At 42.4% G+C, this 17,157-nt stretch overlaps 1 protein-coding gene and 1 long non-coding RNA gene across 2 annotated transcripts; one reads left to right on the top strand and one right to left on the bottom strand.

The window, feature by feature from the left end:
• Positions 1-1,340: 1,340 nt before the first annotated feature.
• On the bottom strand, positions 1,341-3,507 carry LOC139339214 (E3 SUMO-protein ligase ZBED1-like). The gene is made up of 3 exons (XM_070974723.1): positions 2,667-3,507; positions 2,285-2,362; positions 1,341-2,128 (listed from the first exon to the last, which is right to left on the bottom strand). Exons 1-3 carry the CDS (start codon positions 3,505-3,507, stop codon positions 1,341-1,343), a joined length of 1,707 nt encoding a protein of 568 aa, XP_070830824.1.
• Positions 3,508-10,952: 7,445 nt separating this feature from the next.
• Positions 10,953-11,404, top strand: LOC139337973 (uncharacterized). Its single transcript, XR_011602554.1, has 3 exons — positions 10,953-10,987; positions 11,082-11,175; positions 11,318-11,404. It is a non-coding gene; the product is annotated as an uncharacterized lncRNA (long non-coding RNA).
• The last annotated feature ends 5,753 nt before the right edge of the window (positions 11,405-17,157 follow it).

Below are 17,157 nucleotides of genomic sequence, written 5' to 3'. Positions count from 1 at the left end.
GATGGCTGATGTGGAGCAGATGTTTCACAACTTTATGGTCAGTGAGGACCATCGTGATTACCTGCGCTTTCTCTGGTTCCGAGATCACGACCTGGATGGAGAAGTGGAAGAGTTTCGAATGACAGTGCACGTGTTTGGAAACTGTCCATCTCCCTCAGTCGCTGACTCAGACTCAAGAGAACCGCTGTGGAGGGAGAGGATGAGTACGGCAGTGATGTGAGGAAATTCATTGAGCATCATTTTTATGTAGACAACGGGCTAAAGTCATTCGCCACGGAGGACGAGGCAATCGACGTCCTCATCAGAGCACAAAAAATGCTGGCTCAGTCCAACATCCGTCTTCACAAGATATCGTCCAGTGAGGATCTCGCCACAGGTCTGCAGGGATTTGAGCACGAACAGCATGCCCCGCCCTTGCAACACAGCCTCGGACTGGGCTGGGATTTGTCCACAGATCAGTTCTCATTTCAAGTGGAGATCGATGCTCCACATCGTCACATGTTTCGAGGCTGCCACTGAGAGCAGATGCCATGGATGGCATAAGTGTGACAAGAACATCACTGAAGAACAGCTCCAGCGGGCCAAAGCCATCATCATTCGTGCAGTGCAAAGTGAGGTGTATGCAGATGACATCAGGCACGTGGAACGTGGTGAGTCTGTCCCCAAGCAAAGCCCACTTAGCAAACTGAATCCAGTCATGGACACTAGCAGGGTCCTCCGAGTAGGGCTGGGCGATATTGAGAAAAAATATTATCTCGATATGTTTCTGCTATATCTCGATATACGATATATATCTCGATATCTATGCAAGGGAAACACCCCCCCCATAAAAAAAACGCGTCAAATTAAATTCAGCAAGGTTTTTTTTTTATTGAAGTGCAAACAGGTAGGCAGCCAACTGCCTAAGAGGTAGTCAGGTACTAGAAACAAAGTGCTTGTGCACCATTTTTAACATTATAAAACCATTTTTATGAAACATGAACATGAAAGCAAGTATTATTTTATTTCAATTGTAAATATAAAAATAAGATAAGACAAAAAAAAATCCCTCATTTTGTAGCCAAGTGCCTAGAGGTAGATAGGTACTAATAACAACATAAATCTGAGGGAAGACAGTTATATAGTCCGCAGATTAAAAAAAAAAAAAAAAGATGAGACAAAAAAACCCTTATTTCCTAATTAATGAATTGACTTTAAAAAATAAATAATATACAGTATATTGCCTTCCTTTTCCTTAAAAAAAAAACAAAACAAAATTCAAACTTCAGATTTCAAAACAAAAACTGTACCTGTGTAACATATTTACATCTTAAGATTTTGAGCCAGGAACACCAATCGGTCTACTGTGTCAGCTTAAGTGATGCCCTTTGACATGTAACAATATTTCCACTGCATGAGAAAATCCTTTCTGAAGGACTGCTAGTGGCAGGCACGCATAGGTACTTGCGTGCGAGGTTGCTCAATGCTGGATAGGCAGCCTCATGGTCCTGCCACCATTGTAGAGGGTCTGCCTTACTATCCAAGCACACTGACTGCATATAGCTTGAGAGCTCATTCTGAATGGCCTCACGAGGTGCATAGGCAGTGGAGGGGGTTATATTTTGCTCGAAGAAGCTGGCCAGGGTCTTCCTCTTCTTTGGAACAGGGGCCGCCGGATCTGCCATGGCACTCTGTTCTCCAACAGACTGTGGCCTGGCTTGGTTTGGCACCGCAGCAGACTGTGGCCTGGCTTGGTTCGGAGCTGCACCAGCAAGCAACTCCTCTGCTTCAAAGATGACCCTCTCCTTCACTGCAGCCAGCTTCTCATTGCAGACATATGTCCCCCGAAACCAGGGGTCGACAAAGGACGCAATGTCCAGTAAATCAGAGGTGGAGGGCTCGGAGTATTTTTCATTCAGGTAAGTGAGGATGGTGTGGCGGATGGTGTTCGCCAGCTCACCGTCACCTTCCTGGGGCGCAAGTAGCTTGCTGTTGAAGAGATGCAGCACGGGTCGCACGTAAGACAGGGTGACGTACCCCTCCCCAGATAACGCGTCAGTAAACTCCTGGAGGGGCTTCAGCGCTCTCTGGATCGCCTCCAGGACTTCGATGTCTTGCCAGGTCAGGACTATTGGCCTTGTTTTTTTATCTGCAGAGAGGACTTTGGCGAGTGCCCTCTCTTGCTCAAGCACTCATTCCACCATTTGGAGACGAGAACCCCACCGTGTTGGTGACTCTGTGATGAGCTGGTGGGCTGGCAAATTCATTTGAACCTGTGTTTCGGCCAGCTCCCTCCTCCGTTTACAGCTGTAGGAAAATGCGGCCACGTTTTTCTTGCAAACGTTAATGGCCCGTGTGATCTTGGAGTTTTGCATACCATGTCCTGTAAACACAGAAAAAGCACACATTAAATTGATTGTTTTTAAATATAGATTAATAGATCCTCAATTCATGAATTTTCGTGTTTTGTGACTGTAGTACATTTTATATGTGTGTATGTGTGTATGGTGTTTCTTTGATTTAACATGGCACATTATTCTGCATCGGTTTTTTGGGGAGTTTTTTTTAGAAATACTACAGTAATTTATAACAAACATCAAAACGCAAATGTGCTTCAGAAGCAACGCCACCTTCACGACCCACCCAAATATTTCAGAGAGAGAGAGAGAGAAAGAATTAAAACTCACCGATCGCCAAATGCAGCCTGTGCCCAAAACACTGCATCCTCAGCCACTGCTTGGTCTGCACGGCACTGACAATGTTGGATCCGTTGTCGGTGGTTATGGCCACGGGATTTGGATTCAACATCCATGTCGTCGTCACGTCACCGAAGGCCTCCGCAATGTTTTCTCCGGTGTGGTCTTGTGGGAAATAGGTTGTCTGAAGGCAGGCACTTTTAATCTCCCACTCGACGATGTAATGAATTGTTACACACATGTACGGCTCACACGTCCTGCTGCTCCACATGTCTGTAGTTAGGGCATAGTGGCCGACTGTTGCCAGATCAGCAGCAAGGCGCACTCTCTCTCTTGTGTACATTCGGGGAAGTTCCTGTCTCGCAAAAAAGTGATGGCTAGGGAGATTGTATCTGGGGTCAAGCGTTTTTAGCATCCGTATGAAGCCCGGTTGCTCAACGATCGCTGTGGGCGTCATGTCTTTTGCTATATGAAAGGCAATGGACTCCGTAATGCTGACCCACCTTGCACTTGTTTTTTCATAGGGTAGACACCAAGGTAACGATGTTTGGAGTGTTGTCTGTTGTGTCTTCTTAGAAGTGGTGGTGGGTGTGCCCGCTAGCCGCAGCCTTGCACACTCTTGGTATAAGAGTTTGTGGTGGTACTGCAAATGCTTGAAGAGGTTCGTGGTGCTCGATGAATTGGATGGCACCAATTTCTTGCATTCTCTGCAAAATGCATCTTTCTGCTCCTCATCTGACTGTTTAAACCCGAAGTATCGCCATATAATGGAGCCGTTTGTCCTTTTCTTTGCTACGAATTCTGTCGTGCCATCTTCTGTGGGCGCCGCCATGTTGAATGAGTTAACAACACACACATGCCGCCTACACGCAGGGGGAGGGGGAGGGGAGGACAGCTCCACAGCAGTGAAGGGGGGAAAAAGCAGAGAGGCGAAATCTTTTACGTTTAGAGCATTATCTCGAGATATTCGATATGCCAAAATATTTCTCGATTTCATAAAACTTCTCGAGAAATCGCAAATCTCGATTTACCACCCAGTCTTACCTCCGAGTTGGAGGTCGGCTGACAAAGGGTCCACTCACAGCAGACGAAACACACCCCATACTCCTCCCCAGTAAACACCATGTCACTCTGCTCATAATCAGACACTTTCATTCACAAGTACGCCACCAGGGCAGACACTTCACTGAAGGTGCTATCAGAGCTGCGGGTTACTGGATAGTGGGCGGGAAAAGAGCCGTCAGCAGTGTCGTCTTTAACTGTGTTATATGTCGCAGATTGAGAGGCAAACAACAAGAACAGATCATGTCAGACCTGCCAGAAGACAGAATGTGCACAGACCCTCCTTTTACATGTGTCGGCCTGGATGTTTTTGGCCCTTGGCCCGTCACAGTCAGGAAAACACGTGCAGGTCAGGCAGAAGCTAAGAGATGGGCAGTAATCAGCTGCATGAGTACTCGCGCCATCCACATTGAAGTAATAGAGTCAATGGACACTTCGTCATTCATTAATGCACTGCGACGTTTCTTCGCTATCAGAGGCGCTACCAAGCTGCTCAGATCAGACTGTGGCACAAATTTTGTGAGTGCTTGCAGAGAACTTCACATTGACAAGAAGGGCTGTCACAATGACAAAATCAACACCTACCTTGGAAACAGTGGCTGTGAGTGGCATTTTAATCCCCCACACGCCTCCAACATGGCTGGATCATGGAAGCACATGATCGGCGTCAGTCGGCGGATTCTAGATGCGATGCTGCTGCAGCACGGAAAGGCCAAGCTCACACATGAAGTGTTGGTGACGTTCATGTCGGAAGAGACTGCTATTGTTAATGCAAGGCCGCTTACAGCAGTTTCCACTGACCCGGAGCATCCTGAGATTCTCACTCCTGCCATGCTGCTCACACAAAAGGCAGCCACGCCCCCAGTCATCCCAGGCCACTTTGGTGACCGCGACCTGTTCAAAGCGCAATGGAGACGTGTACAGTATCTGGCCAATGTCTTCTGGGGACGATGGAAGAAGGAATTCCTCAGTGGACTACAACCTCGTCGCAAATGGAGAACACCTAAACCCAACCTACAAGTGGGAGATGTCATCCTGCTAAAAGATGGGCAAGAGCACAGGAACGACTGGCCTCTTGCTGTTGTTGCAAAGACCTTTCCTAGCCAGGATGAAAGGGTAAGGAAGATCCAGGTACAGATAACTCACAACAGCGAACAGAGACTGTACTTGAGACCTATCAGTGAAGTCATCCTGCTGGTTCCGAGGAACCACACCTGAAAGACTCCTCATATCCTTTGAAAACAGTGGGTGTGGGTTAGTGTGACATCCTGCTGATGTCAGACAGGGAGTATTCTGTCCCTCAGTTTTGTGTTGTTATTTTATTCCTTGTCTGGAGGTTTATTTTCTAACAGATTCAAGCTTTCAGTCTACAGCTAATCTGGTTACTGCGCCTTTAAGTGACTCTAGTGATTTTGTGTTTGTTTTTAACCTTGCACTGCCATCTGGTGGCGTATGTCGCAAGCAGGAAGTGCCTTAAGCGAGAGATAAAAGTGCAGCAGAGTACAAAAACATGTCGCTCCTGGGTCGAGTCTGTCTACTTCCTTGATTTTTGCGCTTGTCAAGGCATAATCTGTAAGTTAAATCAAATGTGCTTAATTAGGAATGTTTACTGGCGCTTTCATTTTGCGTTTCCTCTTATTGAAGGCGGTACGCCTTTCTCTTAGTAAAGCTGATTTTATCATTTAGCATTGTGGTTGCTAGTCAAAATACTATGTATTGCTAATGTTAAGACCTCCGGTTGGGTATTCTACCCGCAGAAATAAGTGTGAATGTATGTTTTTACATGGAAACTGAACGTTGTGTATTGCATTTCTTTCTTGCAGTTTTACAAAGTAAAATGGATCAGTAAACTGAAGAATGCTTCACCAGTGGTTACTGAAGCCATATGTTTAGCTCGCTGCATAGGCTAAAGCTCTTAGCTGAGGGCAGAAGAATGCCAGCTCTCGGTATTGGCAGTTTTTGTTAGTCTGTTATGAGGACACATTTTGGTAACAAAAAGTGTTGAGGTTTGATGATTAAGACAGGAGGGACATTTTCAGACAGACCAGGATGTGCAAGATTGAATTCAGAGTCAGAAAAGTGTGTGCACCTGTCCAAACAGCTATTTCCTCACTGCAAACCATTACTTAAAAGTAACCTCTTTAACTAATGAGTTATCTGTCATCACAAAGACACCTCTTTTCAGCCAGTCTGCATAGTCTGCACCGTCTGCACATTTCAGCTGCCTTTCTATTCTCAGAGTGCTGGGTCTTAATTTAGCAGAACCTTGAATAACACCCATAATATATGTGTGTGTGTGTGTGTGTGTGTGTGTGTGTGTGTGTGTGTGTGTGTGTGTGTGTGTGTGTGTGTGTGTGTGTGTGTGGATAGATAGATAGATAGATAGATAGATAGATAGATAGATAGATAGATAGATAGATAGATAGATAGATAGATAGATAGATAGATAGATAGATAGATAGATAGATAGACGTGTCTTTCTTTTTCAGTCCCCGTGTTAGGAGGGTCCCCCCTCACCTCTAATATTTCCAACAGCACTTGAAAGCCTCACAGGCTCCAGTCTGGCGTGCGGTGTCCCCTTCCCGTTGAACTCTCCGTTATACATGACTTAAACATTCAGCTATGTAGTATTCACCACATTTAGTTTAGTCTAGATGTATCTGCAATAGGCCTCTCAAGCGGATCTTTGGAAAGGTGTATATTGCTGATGAGCTTACTGTGACGAATAATAGCTCGTTGAGGTGTGGCCGCGTGAACCGATTAATGAAAAAACCGGTCAGTCGTGTCTGTTGAATCTGACCATTCTTTAAAAGTAAGTCCTCCGACCGAGCGCGCGCTGCATGGGAGAAGGAAAAAGCCATTATGTGCCTCTAATAATAGCTAAACCCCTATTTGACAAACACTCCAGAAGGTTTAGAGGTTTTTAGGAAGCTCGCGTTGAGTGTACAAAATAAAAAAAGCAGAGTAGCAGTCCCTGAGGACAGATAACAACTGCAGACAGATAATACAGGACGGAACCAAGCGTCTCTGCTCAGTTTACTAGCAGACATTAGGACTACACAGAAACCTTAAGAAACACCATCTTCACATGTGAAAAATATCTGGTTATTCACTTTGTTTTCGATGCAGTTCAACGTATGCAATGAATGCTTTGGATCATGTAGTCCAACCTCTTTTTTTATGGACGTTTAGGAACAAAATGTGTCTGTCGAATTAAGCGGGTTGCAAACCCGTAGCATCCCCGTTTTCAAACGGAGAAGCTGACGGTAGTCTTTACTCTATTTTACTTACCCTGAAGTGTGGATTGTCCGTCTATTCGGTGGTCTAAACACAATTACAGGCTACTATGTCAGTGACATACTGCAGCATACAACAACCCTCTCATACAGCGGAGATGGGTGGAGGAGCGGCCAAGACGTGCTGCCTTCATGATACTGTAGGAAATGTCATGTAAGTCACTCAGGTAAATCACATCGGAAACAATAAAAGATGTGATAGAACGCGTAGACTTAACACTTAACGAGCACATGGCTTTCACAGTAGTTAAACCTTTTAAAAGTGTTGCAAAACACACACACACACACACACACACACACACACACACACACACACACACACACACACACACAAAAGCTAATAAGGGGTGCTTAAAATGTTGTTGTGCATTATGAATTTTAGCAAGTAAATACCTGTATCAGTAGCTGTAACTATAAAAAAAAGTCCAATGGTAAGTGGAGGAGTTCAGGTTAGGTTTTAAAGTACAGTAGGTACAGGTAAGGTACAGTGCAATATGGTTGGAAAAGCATGATGCCGACCTGTCAACTCCCTTTTTTCCTGTAATTCTGTCCTCCCATTAAACACCTTCCTGTAACTCTCCTGTATTTTTAACCTTTCTTTAAAATAAATAAGTAAATAGATGGGATGCATACCCATCTATTTGATGTGTTTGCTACGTTCCCTTCCAGTACAACAGGTGGCAGTATGCAGAACGTTAGCTGGAACATCAATTGACAAGGCACAAAAGGCTCCATCTACAGAAGAAGATGGAGAAGGAGGAGAGGAATATGCCCTTTTACATTTTCATTTATGTAATGCAGTTCACAGCATCTGGTATCTCGTTCTGACCACCTAGGTGTAGTCACTTACTTAATGTAGTAGTAAGATTTTAGGATTCATGACATGTCCCCTTGTCTAAGTGTGGGAAAGAAAATTGCCCTTATCCTCCTGACTACCTGGGGAAAAAAAATATTGTCCAAACACAATTTAAAAAAAAAAAAAATAAAAAAAAAAAACACTTCCCCAATCTTTGCAAGGTAATTAGAATACTGAAAACAACTTTTTGGGGAGCAAAATAAAAAAAAATTAAAAAAAAAAAACTGTTAAGACAGTCTAACAACATTTCAAGCCAAAATTTGTTCATTTACTTGTCCTCTTCCCATAAAATGCACTTACACTGATGGACACCATTTTCCTTAATGAGAAAGAGAATGGTACCAAAGCCCCACTCCTTCACATTTAGTATCATTGAAAAGCCCTAAATATTCTCTGTAGATAGCAAAAGTAGTTAATTCAGTAGTATGCAGTGGGTGGGAGATATTCAGGTTTACAAATGTCAATCAATCAATCCATCAAACTTTATTTATATAGCAGCATGTATGAAAAATACATAATGAAATGCAACACAAAGTGCTTTACAATGTTTAAAAACAATATAAATAAAAACAGAACAACATTAAAAACCCATCCCTCTCACCCTACGTATGTACTAACACACACCCCGAAATACATGCATACACACACACACAAATTCAGAATTTCCCCACGAGGGACGAATAAAGGAATATTGAATTGAATTAAATTGAAACACACAGACACTCTCACCACAAATGGTAGGAAGAGTAACGAGACATGGCAGGACACTGAGGATTGAGGATTGAGGATAATGCCACCTTTGGGGCCGTCCACACTGAGAGGAGTCATCATGGACTGTGAGCACAGGGGGCGCTGGCCACCCCAGACTGGCGGACCCCCACACCGAGGTAGGGAGCCCCCCACCAGCTGGGCCGAAGGGACCCGAGGACAGCACCCCCGCAGCAGACCAGACACACAGCAAAAACTGGAGTGTTGAAATTTCAGGGTTAAACATGTTAGAGTTCATTTCCACGCTCAAAATGTCATTTTAACACATTCTGATTCAAATAGTGTTCAGTGTTGGAGTTATTTAACAGAGCTATTCAAGCCCAAGTAAATTAATGCTGAAGAGAGGTTTTTTTTGTTTGTTTGTTTGTTTGTTTTTTGGTAGGCCCCTGGGCTTCAGCCCAGGTAAACCCGTGGGTCAATTAATAGTTCGCTCTGCCACGCCATGTGCTTCTGCTGGTTTCACCCGTTTCACCACTGCTGATGGATGTGTTGCATGGAGAGTTTTACGCAGACAGTAAGTAGAAATCAAACTTCTGGATACGATAATATTAAATGAAACGTAGTGTATAAAATTAAATATCTATGGAGAATATATAGGCTACTCCACTAAGCTTTGTTGTCGCTGGTACTAAACAGCTAACCCTCCTCAAGGCCATGTGCATTTGTTTTTAAGATGGCGAAAAAAGCTATCCATGGAGCCCTGGATAACATTGCAGTGACACGACATTTATGTTTATATAACGTTAGTCTTAACCGTCATAAACGAAAGATTACAGGTTACCGAGTGCGTCTGTGTTGCGGTGCGCAGAGATGAGTGCACGAAGACAGGTGCCAAGTGGAGGAGAGAGAGCCTCCATTCTCCCTCGTTAACACATTCCAAGTCATGTATGTAACAAGCACAATTACTGAAGCTGTTTAATTAAGGTAAAAATGCAGCACAGCCACGGGAAAATCCTGCATAGTTTCTCTTTAAGGAGCTAATATGAAGTTCATGGTGTTCCATCGGTGCGGTGTAATGAGTTTTTAACGTAGGGGGGAGATGTGTCCAAAATTCAATTTAGCCTTCAACGCTAATATTAACATTGTAGTGTTTTTGCTTGGGTCTAGACGTGAGTGATGCTTGCTAGGCACTTGCATCCTTTTGAGTGTGCAACTATTTTGCTATTGAACGTTACTTTAGTGAAATGGAGCTATAGGATGACTTAACTTGCACATCGCAGTGGGGATTATGTGTATTTTGGACTTCGGAGCATGGGCAGCCACTGGTTTGTTTGGTAACGTTACTGTTAAATGTAATAGCATTGTATTGTAGAATTCACCTGCTACAGTGTATGGCGTGGTCGATGCTAATTACCATGTTTATGTCAGAGCTTTAATCATTTATGCTTGAATTGCTTTAAGTATCAAATACTTACCACTTTGCCCTTTTTTGTTATTATTTTTGCATATCTCAGCAAAATGCTGGTCCAGGTTCGATACTGCCAACAGCAGAAGTATGTGAAGGTGGATGAGGTTGATGGGCGGTTTGAGTTTATGCGGTTCCATGAAAAAGGTTTGTTTATATTTTACTTACTCTTGAGTAAAAAGTCATTGAGAGATTTTGCCTGCCACTTGATGCAAAAGTAGTGTACAAAGATGCAACAGGGACGGAAGTTGATGAAGACATTTTCAGTGACCTTATCAGCCAAGGCAGTGTGGTTATAACAGTTTTCTCAAGTGACAGTGAGAAATGTAAAGGGGCAGTGATGTGATGTAACCCAATGTCAAATGGTGTAACCTGTATTTTGTCACACAAATCTTACAGTATACAGAGTAACAAATCTGGACTTCGTAATTCACTTTTGCAATGCAACAATATGCTTCTTAACAACTTTTTTAAGGAAATGTCCTGCTCAGTGTTGCTTCATTCAGAATGATTTTTTTCCAACACCCTACAGAATAAAGTTTTTTTTTTTTTTCCTTTTAGAATTTTCCGATTGCTCCTTGTCGTCTGCATCTCAGTGGTCTGACTCGAGCTTTAGTTCAAGTGTAAGTGTATTATCTGTAATCCTAGATGAGGTTCCCAGGAAGAAATCAAGAGTTGAGGGTACTGGTGATGCAGCATCTGCTAAAAAGGTTGTGACAAAGCTAAGTTGTCATAGTTTTTTGTTTTGTTTTTTTACTTCAACATTTGTCATTCTTAATATCTAGAAAAGCTGTTCCTCAAAGGTGTACTTGGAACCAGGTGGTGAAGAGGTTCTCCAGGAATATCACACAACACAAACTCTATCAGATGCTACCAGAAGAAAAATGGTCAATATAATAGTGGCTCACATGATTGATAAACACAGGTATGTATGTTCTATTTGTGTATACTCTTCTTAATAGAAATAACTGTTTGACCATTACATAAGCGTAGAGTGTTAATTTAATATCTCTTTTCAGGCACCTCCCCACCAAAGCTGTCAGAGAAGAGTATGCTCTAGGGATAGCGACAGTGTTCCCATCCCTCAAAGACCCATACTCCAAGAAAGGCTATGTACAGTCATTATGATTGTACTCTTTGTTTTCATAATTTTCATGTTTAGCATTTTTGGGTTTTGTGTGTGTTACGTTGACATTTAAATTCTGAGATTTCTCAGAATGATAACGAATTCATTTTGAATGTATTTTCATTTTAGGAACACTTCTACGATGCTGCAAGCAGCACTGGATACATTTCTTGGCGCCTGAAAACGATCCAGCGAAAGATTCGACGAGGATCTGCACCTCCAAATAGCCCCACTGGCTTTTCTCCAGGAGGAGGTAAGAAATCAAGTGTCCTTCATGAAGTGTAATTCATTATATACTATTCTGCTTTCATTTACCTGTTTGCTCAGCACCTATGCTTTATTTTTGTGTGTTGTGTGCTTTTCTTCAGGGGGCCCAAAATCTCAAAGGTCCGTTAATGTTGAGATGGAGCTTGATGGGGATGCTTGCCAGGAAGCCATCTCTTTGCTTAACCATACAACAGACACTTCCTTGATCTTCCAGAAGATGAGAGATGCCTTTCGGCATCGTCAGAAGCTTATCAATGACCCAGACAAAAGTCTTGATATCCTGTCTATCTTCCCAAGATTCCTGGATACAAAAGGATTGGTGAGTATTCAGTGACATGTTTAGAATTAGTTGAAATCTTGTGCTGAATGTGGCAGTAGTATATTTTCTTTCTTATAGGTGAATCAAGACTTCACTCTCCTGTTTGACGATGAGGTACAGTATCCAACAGGCTGCTTCAGAAATGGGATCTGATCTTCAGGTATAGCATCATCAAAGAGGCCAAGCAGCTCACCTCAACACCAGAGTTGCGTCAAATGGTGCAGGCAGCAGAGAGTAGTGATCTTGATGAGGCAACAAGTGAGTTTTGTTCAATATAATCTGCCGTAAGCAGTTACAGTTCAATAGTCTCATGACTCTATTAATAAAGACCAATTGATTCACCTATGTTAGCATTGCTTCATCAGTTTTCTATAGCTTTTGGTTCACTGCGTATTGCAGCGCATTTCAACTTTTCAACTGTTACACTCAGTCAAGCTTACATAGGTGGTATAGAGGTCATAGATTATTTTTTTAATCTAGATTAATCTCACTTCAATCCTGTAGTTAATCTAGATTAAAACGCTAGATTTTAATTTTGCTGAAGACATTCAAAAAAATGTGTGTGCTATCTAAATAATGAAAATGCATCACAAACTGCTTGAGAAAGCTGTTCTACTATAATATTTGGTAATGAAAAATAATGTTCAAAAAGATTTACTTGGTTTGGTTTAATTTTTTATTTTGTTAAACACAAATAAAGTTAGGCAATCTTACACAGGTTCTGTCTCCACGTTGACAAAGCTCTTTCCTGAACTACCTGGAATGAACAGCAGAGGGGGCATGAACAGCCTCTGGTAACATGACATTGATTGAACTGCATTGTGCTGTATCACTCGCTTTAACAGTTTACACCACAGTGTACGCGACTGCGTCGATCAAACAAGATGGAGAAGAGAGGACACACCATGGATATAATAGATCCATGGGACTCACTCAATCACCTTCCATCGGTCCTCCCATTTACTTTTACTGCAAAAAAGGAAATGGTTTATTTCTATTCATTCATTTAGGTCGGAGAAAAGTACAGCAGAGTGTGTGCTGTGGAATGTATAGTGCAGTGTTTCTCAACCCTGGTCCTAAGGGCCCCGTGTCCTGCATGTTTTAGATGTTTCCCTCCTCCAACACATCTGATTCAAATGAGTGGCTCCTTATCAGGCCACTGCAGAGCTTGATGACGAGCTGATCATTTGAATCAGGTGTGTCAGAGGAGTCTTGCCTTAACAGCACTTTACCGCTGTTAACGGCCCAGTACTAATTTGAATACTCACTTCTGTATCAGTATTTTCTCTGACTTGCTCCTGTGTCTAATGCTCAGTGTCTTTGTGTCAACCCCAGTCTTGTTGCAGTTTGGATGAGCATCTCTGGAATCAGCAGAGCCAGCAACCATACCTCCTGGCCGTTGGGCGCCAGAAGAGGAAAATCGACAGCTTCTATGTCACCATGGACAAGCATCTCATCCCCTGCCAGGCCAACTGCTCCCTTGGGGCATTTGATGAGCTTTTAAAGCTCATTTTGTGTTCAATGTGTCTTATGATGGTGCACTTGTATGGTGAATTTTTACACATTTCTGCAGACAACAGTCTACAATATTGATATGGGAAAAATGAAGAAGTCACCAAGAGTTCGGGACCTGAGAGCCAAACTCCTTAACCAGGAAATGCTTCTCACAACCTGAGTAAAAGGCAAGGCTATCCCTAAAAGGCATCAAAAATGCTGACATGTTTTATGTGCAAGAAAGCTTATCCCAGCAGTCAGCAGTTGATTTCACATTTAAGAGGTGAACACAGTTATTATCCTGGACCTAAGTTTAAATTGTTTTGTTGTCAGCCAAGCTGCAGGCTTCAGTTCCAAACTTTTGCAGGCTTTAGGAAGCACCTCAATAGTGTTCACAGCAATGTTGACCAAATTGATCAAACCTCAGCCATTGCTTGTTCCTCTAGTGATACAGTTTCACCTGCTTTGGAGGACCAGTTTAATTCCTCAAATCTTCCTCAAAGTTCTTCCAGTGTTCTTCCGGTGTCTAGTTCTTCCGGTGTTCCAGAGAGCAGTGATTTAGGACTTACAAGGAATTTATCCAAAGAAATGTGTGCATCCATCGTGGCCAAACTGCAGGGTAGTGGCATTTCTAACAGTTTAGTCTCCTCGCTTGTAGGAGATTTGGAGGAATTAACAAGTGAGCTTCGCTCAGAGGCAAAGCAAGCCATTATTACTGCTTTACCCACAACTGACCCCAGCATATCTGTAATAAATGAATGTTTTGAAAAATTTGAAAACCCTTTCACTGATCTGAATACAGAATGGAAACGAAATAAATATTTCAACCTAAACTGGGGAGTCGTAGAGCCTAGAGAAATAACACTTGGAGTGATATATGACTCCAGACGAAATCAGAAGTCTGGTACTTATGATCAAGTACCTGTGAAGGATACTTTTATATACAGTGCTGTGAAAAAGTGTTTGCCCCCTTACAGATTTTCTTGTTTTTTGCACATTTGGCACTCTAAAATGTTCCAGATCATCAAACAAATTCTAATGTAAATCAAAGATAACCTTAGTAAACACAAAATGCAGTTTTTATATGATGGTTTCAATTATTAAAGGAAAAAGGTTATCCAAATCAGCCTGGCCCTATGTGAAAAAGTAATTGCCCCCCTTGTCAAATCATGAATTAACTGTGATTAGCAACATCTTTTGGAAAGCTGAGTTCAATTTCACTGGCCACACCAAGGCCTGATTACTTCCAGACTTGTACAATGAAGAAACCACTTAAATAGAACCTGTCTGACAATATGGAGTATGCTGAAAGATCTCAAAAGGCCAAATATCATGCCACAATCTAAGGAAATCCAAGAACAGCTGAGAAAGAAAGTAATAGACATCCATCAGTCTGGAAAGGGTTACAAAGCCATTTTTAAGGCTTTGGGACTCCAGTGAACCCACCTTCCTTTTTGGAAGGTGTGTGTCTCGTTACATCTGGCGCAAAACTAACAAAGCATTTGATAAAAAGAACATTATACCAACGGTCAAACATGGTGGTGGTAGTGTGATGGTCTGGGGCTGCTTTGCTGCTTCAGGGGCTGGACGACTTGCTGTGGTTGAAGGAACCATGAATTCATCTCTCTACCAAAAAATCTTGAAGGAGAATGTTCGGCCATCAGTTCGTGACCTTAAGCTCAAGCGCACTTGGGTTATGCAGCAGGACAATGATCCGAAGCACACCAGCAAGTCCACCTCTGAATGGCTCAAAAGAAACAAAATTAAGGTTTTGGAGTGGCCTTGTCAAAGTCCGGACCTGAATCCGATCGATATGCTGTGGCATAACCTTAAGCGGGCTGTTCATGCTGGAAAACCATCCAATGTGGCTGAATTAAAACAGTGCTGCAAAGAAGAGTGGGCCAAAATTCCTCCAGAGCGATGTGAAAGACTCATTGCAAGTTATCGCAAATGCTTGATTGCAGTTGTTGCAGCAAAGGGTGGCACAACCAGTTATTAAGTTAAGGGGGCAATTACATTTTCACATTGGTGATTTTGGTTTTGAATTATTTTTCACTTTCAATAAATGTCACATCAGCCAGCTCCTTTTTCTGCTGCCTCTCTCTCTCTCTCTCTCTTTCTCTCTCTCTCTCTCTCTCTCTCTCTCTCTCTCTCTCTCTCTCTCTCTCTCTCTCATCTGCACACCTGTTCAGCCAGTGCACACCTGAGACCAATCTCCATCTGTGCCATACTTAAGTGGCTCACTCACATTCACTCTTCGCCAGATTGTTCTTAGCCCTTATGCGAGACTATCCAGCGTATTCTTTCGGACAGATTACTCGGTTTAGACCCAGCCTGTTTTTGACCTCGTCTGCTCTCCTGTTTCCTTGTAAAGACCCCTGTTCTGTGACCCCGACTACGAGTTTCTCCTTGCCCCCTCTGGACAACAGTACCTGTGGGACTCATGTGCTTCTCCGTTCTGTCGGTGTTGCATTTGGATCCTGGTATCCCCGTTACAATAAATTGAATTATCATTTAAAAGCTGCTATTTATGTTCACTCTCAGTGTCTTTTTCTTAAAGTTTCTTCAATGGTCTAAAACTTTAAGTGTGACAATAAAGCGAAAACAGTAGAAATACAGTAGGGGGCAAATACTTTTTCACAGCACTGTATGTACCTATTTTGGAATCTTTGAAGTTCATGTGTAGAAATCCAGATATTTGTGTTTTCCTGCAGAGAGAGTGCAGTTCAGGGCCTGATGCTTATTATGACTTTTGTGATGGAAGTTACTTTAAAACTCACTCCTTGTTTTCAGTCAAAAGGCATACATTTCAAATTCAGCTATACTATGATGATTTTGAAACGGCCAATCCTCTTGACTCAAAACGTGGAATTTATAAAATTGGCTGTATTTATTTCATTGTAAGAAACTTGCCTCCAAAATTTAATTCGATTTTGATGAACATTCATTTAGTATCACTTTTCCACACACCAGATCTGCAAAAGTATGATTTTGATGTTATACTGGAACCACTGATAAATGATGTGAAACAACTGGAAAGCCAAGGGCTAAGTCTTCCATTTTCTAATGACCAGGTATATGGTACAATCCCACAGATCACTGGAGATAACCTAGGGATGCCTTCAATTCTTGGTTTTAATGAGTCATTCAGTAGCCGTCATTTCTGTCACCTTTGTTTGATTGAGAAAAATGATTGTCAAATGGTGTACAGTGAGGATGATCCTAAAGTGATTCTTCATGGGAAAGATATGTTTGACAAACATTGCCAGTCTCTTCAGGAAAATCCAAAATTGAGGTCGCTGTATGGCTTGAAAAGAAATTCTGCACTTAATTCATTGCAGTATTTCCATGTTTGCAATAACTACTCATTTGATATAATGCACGACCTTCTTGAAGGTGTGGTTCAGTATGAGGTCAAGTTGCTTTTTGAGTATCTCACACAACACTTCATATCAGAACAGAACTTGCTTCCTAGGATTTATAGTTTTGACTATGGATTTTTAGAATGAAAAAAACGCCCCACTAAAATCGTATTGGATAGTGCCGGCAATAGCACTGGATTGAACTCTGTTCAGACACTCTATCTCGTGAAAAACATCCCGCTTTTGTTTGGTGACATTACTCCTGCAGGGAACAGACACTGGAATTTGTTATTGTTGTTACTTCAAATAACGAACATAGTTTTTTCCCCTTCTCTCACTATGGGAATAACTGTATATTTGAAGAATTTGATTATTGACCACGGGGCTGCACGGTGGTGCAGCAGGTAGTGCGCGTGCCTCACAGAAAGAAGGTTGCCGGTTCGATCCCCGGGTCAGGCGGGGCCTTTCTGTGTGAAGTTTGCATGTTCTTCCCGTGCATGCGTGGGTTCTCTCCGGGTACTCAGGCT

This window comes from Chaetodon trifascialis, chromosome 2 (genome assembly GCF_039877785.1).
Source record: "Chaetodon trifascialis isolate fChaTrf1 chromosome 2, fChaTrf1.hap1, whole genome shotgun sequence".
In the NCBI taxonomy this organism is placed as follows: domain Eukaryota; kingdom Metazoa; phylum Chordata; class Actinopteri; order Chaetodontiformes; family Chaetodontidae; genus Chaetodon; species Chaetodon trifascialis.
Note: the sequence above shows the minus strand (reverse complement) of the source record. Positions and strands in the feature narration are given on the sequence as shown.